The sequence below is a fragment of the Argiope bruennichi genome, chromosome 4 (genome assembly GCF_947563725.1).
Source record: "Argiope bruennichi chromosome 4, qqArgBrue1.1, whole genome shotgun sequence".
Classification (NCBI taxonomy): Eukaryota; Metazoa; Arthropoda; class Arachnida; order Araneae; family Araneidae; genus Argiope; species Argiope bruennichi.
In genome coordinates, this window is record NC_079154.1 from 126,501,224 (window position 1) to 126,513,832 (window position 12,609).

A 12,609-nucleotide genomic window follows, 5' to 3' on the forward strand; every position below is an offset into this window, starting at 1 on the left:
TTATTTCTCGATTAATTTCTAATGTTGTTATACATTTTTTTCCATATGCTTAAAGTGTTATGTCTATTGCGTGACCGCTTATGCGTTCTATTTCGAACATTTCATTAACATACGAGTATAAACCATGTTTAACTTATTCAAATGTTATGTCTATTGCGTGATCCCTTGCGCGTTCTGTTTTCAGCACTTCATTAATATACGATTATAAAACTTATTTAATTTATTCAGTGGCAAAAATGAAGTATTTTTTCTTACCGTAAGGTTAAAACTTATTTGTATAATTTGACACCTTGGAGAATAAGAACGTGCACCTCACTGTTCAGTTTTAACTAAAATTTTTGAGAGTTAAACATTAAACAAAACTTTTGCGTTTCCTGGTGATAACTTATGAAAATGTTATCGTTTAATAAATAATAAAAACAACTTTTAAAAACAACTCTTTCTAATAATAAGAAACTCTCAATCGAAAAACATCATTCATCAAAACTATTGACTATTTTTTTCTTCTTTTTTGTTCCTTTTTCCATTTAAACTTAATATTTATTTCTAATTTTTTCTTCTTAATGTTATTAATTTATTTGCCTTCCAATTTTTTCCCTTTAATTTTATTAATTTTTTAACTCCTTTTTCTGTAATATTAGTAATAATTTCCACTGCTACAGTGAAATTTAAATCATTTTAATTGTTTCTATAAATATTAAATTGCCATTATTCTTTCATTGTTTAAGGAATTCTCTGTAAAAAATTCTGTTTATTTTTTTTAAAATATTCTTTGGTGTTATCATTGTAATTATTTTTTTTATAATGTCATTTATCTTTTTCTTATTTCATTTCATCATTTTTTTTATATTAACAAGGCATTCTACGATATTATGTGCTGACGGTTCTTTTTTAAAAAAAATTTCAGTTTGTTCCTATCTATCTAAAATGCTATTGAATATGCCCATGATATGCAATCGAAGTGAGTCGCGTGATTTTAATGTTGGAACCAATTGTGCATTTTGTATGGGAAATACGAAAGTGAAATTGAATGTTAAAGGACACTTTCTTATCCGTGTAAATGCGACGTCATGCGATTGTGATGCCACGCTACTAACACAATGAGCAGAATAGATAACGATAAGAAAAAAAACATGGTTTTAATACCTGCCACAAGCCTACGCTTAAAAATGCACTGATAAGAGAACATTATGCACTAGATAACTTATTGAAAGTAAGTATAACCATATTTCCAGTGAATCATCTTATCACTTAAGGCGATTCGTAGAAAATATATTTAGAAAGATAATTGCATGATTCCAAATAATCTTTAAAAAATATGCATCGTACTGAGAGATAGAAGATTTTATCTGATAGGCATATTGTCGAAAAGAATGAAATATATCGTAAGCAAGAAGATCATTATAAAATTCTTGTCATTTTAATGAAATATTATGAAAATGAAAGCCTTGTTTGAAAATGAAACAAGTGTAAAAAATACTTTTTCTAGTATATTAACTTAAAAATAATTTCCAAGATTATTTATACAAGGAAAGTAAACTTTTCTCACATATTTGTAACTTTTTGATGTCATATTTAGAAAAAATTCTTTTTATTTATAAAGAGGGAAAAAAAGATATTTCGATATTTTTTATTACATTTAATGCATGGGAAATAAGCCTTAAAGTCATACCTGTCTTTTGGTTTGCAGTATATAAAAAAATTTGTTTTATAAATGGAAATTACAAAAAAATTAATAAAATACCTGAACTCCTTTTCGATTTGTTAAATCATATAATACTTTGAAATTTTTTAAAAAATAGTTTAATACTTCTTAATATATCGTCCCAATAATATGAGCTTTGGAACAATTTAATTTTTTTTAATTTCATATTCAAAGAAATTATGCAATATACTGTAGTAGAAAGTCATTACTAAAATATATTCACTTGCAAGTACGAAATTTGATATATAGTTTTAATAAATTAGATACGTAATGAAGGATCGTTTAAAATATCCATTTGTTTTATTCATCAGTTTAATTTTTTTGAGAAATGTAATTCGATTTAAATTACTTTTAACATTATTCATGTGAACGAAACCTTTGAAAACACAGAAACAACAAATGCTGTCTGTTTATAGAATTTTAATTTTTGCCGTTTCAGTTATGGTGAATCTGTTATATCTAAATTCAGAACAATTTTTTTTCGAATGATTCGAAAGTCTTTGAAACTCCAACTGATTGATTTGAGTTTTTTTAAATATAATTCCATTCTTTATATAAAAGGAATAATTTTTTTTTAAATAAATTGGTTTTTTTTAATAAAACTTATCCTCGGTTAGACATTCTGAATGAAGAATCGATCTTTGATACGTATTTCAGAGAATTTATATTTAAAACAAATGATTATTTTAAAAAAATAAATTCTGTTCTTACATCGTTAATATACCTAGCTATCTTTATCTCTAATAATGAAAGAGAATAATGAATATAAAAAGAATAGAATAATGAATATAAGTAATAAGCTAATAATGAAAGAGAATATATAGAAAAGAGGCAGCACATATATATTTCGTACCTGCATTTGTGCGATTTGTTCGAATTTTTTTTCGATTATTGTAAGTTTTAAAAGTAAAGTAAGTAGTTTTAGGGAAGACTTGCTTTTATTGGTGATAAATATAGGAAATATTATTATGCAAAAAATATTGAAACATTTTTTTTAATTAAAAAAATTCAATTACACAAAATCAAATATCATAAGATTTTTTGGAGCTTTGAAAAATTTTACTTTTAATTAATTAGAGTTGCTTTTTGTATAGTTTTCAAAAGAAAATATCATCAGAGTACTAATACTTCTGATTGTTAAAATGAAATTTAAACTTCTTCTATTGCTTTGCCAAATATTTCATTGCTTGTTTTCCTTCCATTTTATAAAGCTAAGGAAGAAAAATTGTGTTGATTTGATCTACAGTTTATTTGAGATAGAAAGGAGTGAGATTACAAAATCAAAAAAGACAAATGGCAATTAGATTACACTAGCATTATATTTTTAATAACAATATGATGTGATGAGAATGAATTACATTAGAAACGATATTTATGAATGCATTAAACAAAAAAAGGCCTGAAGCTATTAAAGTAAACCGTTTTATCAAGTTTTCAAGTTTTATCAGTAAACATCAAGTTTTGCTTTAAAAATTTTATTTAAATTATATGAAACGATATATTTCATGAGCCAGTTGGCCTCAAATAATCTCAAATACTGACAGCTAAAATAATAATTTTTAATAGACTATGATGAAGAAATGACTTTGGTGAGACGTAGCATCTATAAGCCTATGAAAAACAATAATAATGATAATATTTTGGTGTATATTAATAGATTTGATATTTTATAAGTTGTCCAACGAATTAAAATTATGATTTGGCAAATCATTCAGGTAAAATTTCAGGTATTTTAAATGAGTATATCTCATGAAAAAAATGGGACAAATCTTGAAACAATTTTAAAATTATAATTATTTTTGTAAGTAATAGAAGTTAAATATTTAAGCAAAAATGTGCAATAAAAGCGATCTTTTAAGCGATAAATTTGTTAATTTTCTCCAAGTCTGAATTTTAAATGTTCATACTTTTTTTTATTTTCTTGAATACGAAGTATAGAAAGAGAGAGTATTGTAATCTTCACAAATCTTCACATTTCAAATTTATTTGAATCCGGAAAATACATATTTGGAATTCTATTTGTCTATATTTGAACAAGAGTGTATATCTTATAAGCAAGAATATATGTCTTATATCTGTCTGTCTGTGAAAAAAATGCGCTAGATGAATGAAATTTTGTATGTTGTCTTTACATCAAACATATAGACTCCTAATAAATTTTGAAAGAAACCCATTCAGAAGAATCTGTATTCCCCGTTGTTTGAATACAAGTTAATACTGCAACACAAAAACAGCTGGAATGTATAAAATTTGGTATATATATATATTTATCATCTGAAATGTAACTACGCATCAATAATACTTTTATAAAAGAATATGCTAGAAAATTTCGGAGCGACCATTTCAGCTGATCGCTCCTGATGTCATGGAATCCATTTATTTTTTATATAGAAGATAACGCGCAATTATTGTTTAATCAAACTTTAATTTTAAAAAGTGGGAGGCATTAATTATATAGTATATTTCAGAGCTTCAAATTTGAATGCCTAATGCTTTTAAGAAATACCAATATTTTGAAAAATAGTTTTTCTACGTATGAAACAAATTCTCCATTGTTCATGATGGATTTTTAATCAAAAATCTTTTAACTTTTGTTTAATTATAACGACTTTCATTATACTTATAAACATTTTTTTAATATTACTTAATTAGGAAAAAATGTCTTTTGCTGTACCATTAATCTAAGTGCGATTGAGAATTCTAAATAGGATTTATGAAGCACGTTCCTTTCACTAAGTGAATGAAGATTCTTAAATAAAATTTTACTAAGTATTATCTCATTAAATAAGATCCGATTTTTCTTTTTAAATGTGAAAGTAAATCACTTGAAGAATCTATCATACATTAAAAACTAATTTTTGACTAATTTTTATAATTTCTTCTATGATTTTCTCCATTGTTCATTATTTCTTCATTTTTTTCATATATTTTACCTCCTCAAAATATTTTTTATATCTATGATAATTAGAAATTTAACTAAAGAGACATTAATAGAACTAAACTAATAAAAATGAAACTGCAAATAATTCTATAAGTGAGTTTTTTTTTCATTACATTTATTTAAGTTTTAAGCTTCCACTTTTATTTATTTATCATACACTAGATATTATTGGGAATTTTTTTATGAATTTCTTTGTTTTTGATGGCATTGTTACAATTTAGATAATTTTGAATCAATGTAGTATATTGTCTTTCACTGTTGTTGTAATTTCTGGTGATAAAGGTATTGAAAGCATTTAAATCGTACTTATGACAGATGTTATTAATCGATAAAAATATCTCTAGATCTCCCAATATACATTTTTTAAGTTTAAAAAAAATGAAGAAATATCGGTATACCAGCTGAATATACTAGAATCGATATACCAGATAAATATCTGCTGATACCATCTGTGAACAGAACATACTCATTATAATGGGGTAAAAAGACAGTGAAAAAATTAAAAAATATAAATAAATTGCGTTTAAAATACGAATATATAAACTATCCGTCTAAGAAGGTTTTAAGAAAACCCCTTTGTTTTTTCATCTCATTAAAAACTAAAAACAAAAACTTAAAATGCATTTTTCTTGAAAAAAGTTTTTTGACGAAAATTTTCTTCTTTCTAACACGATTGCTTAATATTAATAAAAATATCAGTCTGAAATTCGACAAACATTCAGTTTATAATATATTTGAGAGAATGAACCAAAATAAAAATGCAATTATGAGCAGTTGTAAAGCTTTGAAATTATGCACCATTTAAGCTTTGAAAATGATCAAATTCCATAAAAATTTATTACTCTAATTACACTTAATTAGCAAAAAATTGTGAATCATTCCGAAAATTTTGTTTCAAATTCTAACTATTATACCAAATATTATGTATTCTAAGGATAGATTTTCCCAATTATTTAAAAAAATTAAATCGCCAAAAGTTTTTGAATCATAAGCAATAATGATATTTGAAACAACATTTTTCTATTTTCGTAAATGTCATTTGAAAATAGAAAAATGTTGCTTCAAAAATCATTATAAAAAGATTTCGAACATAGTGGGATACCTTAAAGTATTTAATAATGATATGCACTTCACAAAATATTATTTATTATACTATATTAAATTTTTCATCTTTAATTAAATTAAGAATTTGATTTTTATATCATACACTTTAAAATAAATAAAAAGCATCCACTAAAACATTGAGAAAAAAACTCTATATTTATTTATTTATTTTATTTGAAATAAATATTTGTAGATGTTTTTGACGAAAAAGATAGTAATTTGCGGCAATGCGTTTAGTTTTTAATTGGATATCTAAACAAAGGAAATAATTTTTTAGTGATTCATATTTTCTACAATTTTTTTTTCGAATTAGTCTTTTTTAATTATATATTTATTGTAATATTTTTAATATTTGATAATATTTAATTTTATATAACCCGGACCTTCTAAGGCAAACTGATTCTGATGGTTTATATATTTTATTAAATTTATAGAAGAATTAACTGACTTTAAATTTTTTGCTTGAATAATGTGAAAACTAAAAATGATATTTGGATGGAGTCAGTTCAATCGAATGTTATAAATACTGCTCATTAAATCAACATTTAACAACTTGTTACATTATTCCATGTTGTAACGTTCATTTCTTTTTCACGTTAAATAATTGTCAACTGGAATCCAAAATAAAATTGGCACAGAACACCGAATATATAACAAGACAAAAAGTTTACATTTATGATTCAAGTATGATTTAAAAATTGATACGTGTAATATTTAAGAATTATCATTAACTTTTTAAAAAATTAAATAGATAATCATTCATTTTGTTTTGTTTTAATAATAATCGCATTTCTCCCTTCAAAATGAAGGAACCGGAAAATAAAATATGGCTTGATCAATTTACATTTTAGCTGAAAAATATGTCTAAAAAAATCATGCATTGAAAACAAATATTTCAAAATTTAAATGAAATGGAAATAGAAAATAATTTTCATTCTTCAGTTATATCGAATAACATATGTAATGAATTTTATTAGAAAGTTGTATCAAGGAAAATAAATATTTAAAAATCAGTAATATTACTTGCTCAGTCGCTTATCCTTGAGTTCGAAATATATTCAGATTCATAAAATTAACTATTATGGTGAAAACATAAGTGATTTAATACAAAATTGAAAAACATTCTACACAAAAGAATAATATATATATATATAAGTTTTGTGTGTGTGTGTGTAAACAAACAATCAAAATTTAATAGCATATTCTAAGGCATAATTTCTATTCTGAAATTCTTTGCTTAACATTCAACAGGAATTTGATTATGAGCCATTTAAGAGTTTACACAAAAGCGTATATTAAATATCAACCTAGTTTCAAACACACATGTCAAAAACAAAATGCATGAATATATTTTTGATCATGCATATTGTGATAAAAATGAATGATATTTTTTAAAAAAAGGGAAGAAAAGTTGGAAAGTATATCTGAGAGAGATCGCATTATTATGAAATTAAGACAATGAATGAAAAGTTAAATCCTTCTGATAGTAATGATTAAAATGTTGCATTTTATTTAAAATGCATCATATTTTGCATGATATTCTATTTGTTTGCATTTATTTAGCATCTTATTTGTCACTATATTTCCTTATTACATCAAAAACAGTTCATTCTTTTAAATTGTTCATATAATATATGGATTGCTTAGTTAGATTATGGATTTCTTAACTGATGCAGCATTTTGCAATTTCAAAAAGCATGAAAATAAGTTAGAAAAAAGAATGAATTAGAGAAACAAATTTCTTAAAAATTGTATAAAGAAAGATTAAGTTTTAAGCATAATCTTTATAAAATACGAAATGATGCTGCTATTAAAAATAAGGAATATTTTTAAGAATGACATTACATTTCATCATAAAAGCCTTTAAATTCCCTTATTAATGAACGTCTCATTTTTCATGAAAATGTTTGTTTAACTGCAATAATCATCCCTTTCTTGATGACAAGAAATCTAATCAGAAAATGAGAATTATGATTAAGACAATCTCCATAGTTCCTGCTCATAGAGAAGATGTTACGCATTTCCAGCTATCATTTAGAAATGTAACGTTGAGGCATTCATCTCTCATTCAAAATAATAAAACTGACCCAATAAAAGAATCGGGAATTTCCGCCTAATGCAAGAGAATCTTAGTACTTCAAGTGGATGGATACACTTTCATAAAATTAAAAAATAGTGTGAAGAGTTTTATCAGAATTCTACCTCGAAATTGAAACTTAATCGGACCTAATACAATAAATACCATTAATCTTTTTTATTGAAATTAAAAAGGAGAGATGGGTAATTGTTTTATCATCGTCTTTCTACTTAATAAAACATGCATGCCTTTCATTATTCAAGATGCATTTAAGTGCCTTTTTGACAAGATTAATCGATAAAAATTCTTTGATAGAAGATCTTTGTCTAGATTAACCGCTCAATTAATAAGCAGACTGGGAAAGCTTCCTCTAATATATTCTTATTGAAAAGAATTACAAAAAAAGGTAAGCAACTGGAAATATCTGAAGTTTATCAAAGTATATAGAGCTTCTAATCAAATCTTTATATTGCAAAAAAAGCCTTTCATGTACTGATGTACATAAGCCATATATAGATATATATTTACTTAAGAAAAAATTCAATTAGAGTCTCAAGTATTTATCACATTCCGTTTTGAATTTTAATTCATTAATTTTATATTTTTCTTAGTTATTAATTCTCCGCGTGAACATCATTGATGATATATTTTATTATTCGGATGTTTTAATCGATATTTATTTTTTTTTAAATGTAAGAAAAGAAAAATATATAAATAGATTTGTCAACAAAACAATTATTATTACAACACATATGAAAGAAAGGAATACTGTTCATTAAATTTCAATCATCTGAAACATAACACATACTGATACATGATGCTTTAAACACATACTTTTTGAAACAAGGTTTCTCAAAATATTAAAATTTTTCAAGAAGTTGAATGTTTACACTCTATTTAGAGCTTCAAAATGGATCAATCAAAATTTTGAAGTATATTTTTTAATCAGAAATAACTAAATTATACTAAAAGCATGTCTTTTCATTTATTGTTTAGTTAAAATAAAAATACAGACGTGTTTGGGAGAAACGAGTTGCTCCATCGTGCAGCGAGGGAAGAAGCGATGTACTCACTCCATCATCCATCTAATTCCTTAACGGGACATCAAACGCATACTTTCTCCAGAACTTTTCAAGTTTCGAACATTTAATTGCTCTAACGGAAGGATTAGGCAAGAAATTTTCGATAACATTCGCTGCTCTTCAGAAGATTGTACTGCTGTTTACCATTCCCGAACATTCCTAGAGACTGCCGGACTTTTGCCAGTCGGGCCGTATCCATCCCGCTGGGGGGTCATCCAGCTTATTAACTGGCTAAGCCTAACCACTAACTACTTTCTGACTCCACCACCCCCACACATCATGTTCTACTGCATCCCTTGTTCCGATGGGTCCATCTCTCATGGAACAATCCCGTTGTTTATAGACTGACTCATAAATGCTTCTAAAGAGAATCGTTTGGAATGAGAGTGATGGTGGGAAAAAGCGAGAGTGGAGTTTCGGGGGCGGGTGGAGGATCGAAGTGGACGTCGTCTGCCGGTAGACAATTTTTCGGATGAAGAGTGGGTTTTTGGAAGGAAAACTGCTTTTTACTCACCTTGAGGAGGCAGTCCTCTTGTATGTTGGGCAGCTGTCGGTCATCTGCCATGATGGCACTGGACCGCGGATCATAAGCGGCCCTCGGGACGGAAAAACGATTCTTGCCGCAGCATCTCCATCCCGACTACTGCGGAGACCCCTGGCGGCCGTCTCCGCCGCATCCGAAAACACCCCCCTCGTCAACCACCCCCAAAGAACAATCCTTTCTCCGAAACTCTCGGTGTTCTGGCGGGAAGATCCGCACGCAACCGTCAGAGCATGCGCAGTATCTGCAAGCGTGCCCGAACTAATGACTCGGAGCGGAACACGATTCTTTGTTTGACTAACCTATTATCGAATAATGCAAGCCATTTTTTCCCTTTTTACCCGGGCAAAATTTGCGAGCCAATATTTATGCAAGGAGGAAGACGTTGCTGAATACCTTTCCGGCCACTTTGGCTTGTCGAGACACTTTTCTTAAAAAATTAGAGAAAAAGGTTCTCCGACGTGAAACATGATATTCCAACGATCTGCCCGTTCGTTAATTATTTGCTGGAATCGCAAATTAAATTCTCGCTTCTCCTCCAATCTTTAGAACTAGTTATATTCGCTTGTAATGTGTTAAATGTAGTCAAGATTATTCTTTAAGTGCGTCTGTATTAGTTTAGTGATTTGGGATTGAGTGAGTTGTGTTGGAAGAAAACTTCTTATAGCGTCATTTGCGTGGAACAGATTTAAAGATGAAATTCTCATGCAATGTAATATCATAGATAATGAAATGATTTCCATGATTGGTTGGTAAATACCATCTAAATTAAGCCAGATATGATATATAATTAATAAATATTGTTTGATATTCTTGCATCCTTTTTTTTTTCTCGTCAAAGGAAATAAAACATTTTCTTTGAATGAGTTTCTCACAGCTTATATTTTCTTAAATAAGAAAATGTGACTTAGAGATAATAATAGTACGACTCACACTAAAAAAAAATACATATTCCTGCATACCTTTTTCTTTGCATTTATAATAGCACAGGCGTGATTTTCACATTCATTTCAGGTAAACTTTCAATCTTCTTCCTGTATTTAAAAAGTTATTAGAAAAAAATATTTATCATTTGACTGGGTTCCGTTTTTAAAAGGAAAAACGCTCTTTCCAGGAAATTTTAGATAACAAGTTTTTCCTTATTTTTAGAATCCACCTTTGTTTTTTCATTTTATGCCAGCTTGAGGAAGTTAGTTTTAGTAAATGAACAACTTGTTTTGAAGGCTATTTAGAAATTTTGATGTCAAGGAAGACATATAAAAAAATGTATCATTCTCTAGACTTCCACGCCACACGAATGCAGAAATGTTTAGTTGACGATAATAGAATTAATATGAAATCCACATGAGTATGGATCTTTAGTACAGTCGAGTCTAAAATTCACTATCTTACAACTCCAAAACCCAGCGACCATGATTTCGATAACTGAAAGGAATTCGAATGCGCATGTTCTTGCAAAATATCGAAAATGTTGATTCGAATGATTCGATTAGCTAATCTGTACAAATTTCCAAACAGTAAAGGAATACAGAATAGTTAAATCTATAGAAAAAAATTTATGAGCCCATAAAGTAGTGATATGTATTAGTTAAATGTTAATTAAATTGTTCTTTAATTGTTAATTAAAATGTTCTCTTATTTCCTGATCCAATTTCCACTTTTTTATTTAATTCATTTTACACTCGCTTTGGAAAATAGGTAATTTCAACCTTTTTCCATGCCCCGAGTAAAGGGATAGAAAGAAAAAAATCCTTAATGCTTACAACATTCTTTTAAAGATACCTGAGAACCTGAGATTCCGTTTCCTAAGTCTACACATGTCAAAGAAATCCTTATATCCCCCCCCCCGCACCTTGTGTCGCGATATAGACTAACGTATCTTTTACCACTTTTTCTTTGTACAAATTACGCCTCCCCGAATGAAATAACTCGAAGTAAAATTCGAAAAGATCCATTTTCCGGCCAAATATTTTTTAAATATGTTTACATACAAAGACACACACACAGGATTTAGTATAAAGCTAATTGCTTGCATTCAATAAATAAAATATCACCATTCTTCGAGGAGTTTTAGATGGGAAGACACAAAAATTCGTTATCTATCTATACTTACATAAAGCTCAATGTGTGAGCGTGTGTGTGTGTGTGTGGAAGTCGGAAATGTGCACCTGGAGTCCCTTTTTTTTAATTTTTTATTAGAATTTTAATTATTAATTAAAAACTAACTTTCCCGCCAAAAACAATCTTCATTTTCCCATCGCCAAATAAGTAAGGCTTCAGTTTTTTTTTTTTTTTTTTTTTTTCGCCTCACGCTAATAAGGTTAGGCTTAAAATTTTTCGACCGATAATTTCAAGCGATTCTGAAAATTCATGCATTCGCATTACCAACTGGCGTTGAAAATTCACACATGCGCATTGTGTTTTAATTGTTGACAACTATTTTAAAAGGATGCGGACTTGATTTAAATTATTTTTAGGTTAGTTGTATGCTTTGTATTATATTAATTGCAGATTAATCATTTTCATTTTAATTTAAAGAATAAATTCTACGGGAGCTAACAAAAAAATTAGAAAGTTACATATTACGTTATGACTGAAGACCTTTATAATATTATGAGTGAATTATATGACTATCAAAATTTGAAGTTTTAAAATATTTTGATGAAGAAGCTATTAAAGTAGGAATTACATAAAATATTTAATTATTAAAATTTTAACGAGCATTAAGATTGGCGAACTGGCTGGTCGCCAAAGGCGTTTGTGTGTGTGTGTAATAGAATTAAAAATTTCAATCGAAAAAATGTAACAGATTTCGCTTGTTTTTTTCTCCATATTAACTGGCCCTAACTTAAATCCATTTCTTTGTATCGTGATTCAAATTTGCTCAGTGTCAGTACATTTGATTTTAATAATCATTACTGCATTGATTACATTAAAATGTCTGAAGTAAGTACGGTCTATGACAGCGAAACCTAAATACTCATTTTTTAAAATTTTCATCGCAGAAAACACTACTGTTAAGACATGAAACGACGTGATTATTTATACATTGCAATGCAAAGGATTTCAGAAAATATAATTAGACATATTGCTTTCTGTTATCTCATTTAAAGATTGAGAAATTCTTTCATGAATATGAAAGGGGAAGTGGAGATATCG

At 27.7% G+C, this 12,609-nt stretch overlaps 1 protein-coding gene across 1 annotated transcript in view; it reads right to left on the minus strand.

Moving 5' to 3' along the window:
- Positions 1 to 9,506, minus strand: part of LOC129966438 (dual specificity tyrosine-phosphorylation-regulated kinase 2-like) — a 78,966-nt gene extending 69,460 nt beyond the window's left edge. Inside the window, exon 1 of the mRNA XM_056080861.1 lies at positions 9,424 to 9,506. Within this exon, the coding sequence (XP_055936836.1) occupies positions 9,424 to 9,474 (51 nt within the window). The 5' untranslated portion in view covers positions 9,475 to 9,506. The remainder of the gene's footprint in view (positions 1 to 9,423) is intronic.
- Positions 9,507 to 12,609: the final 3,103 nt, after the last annotated feature.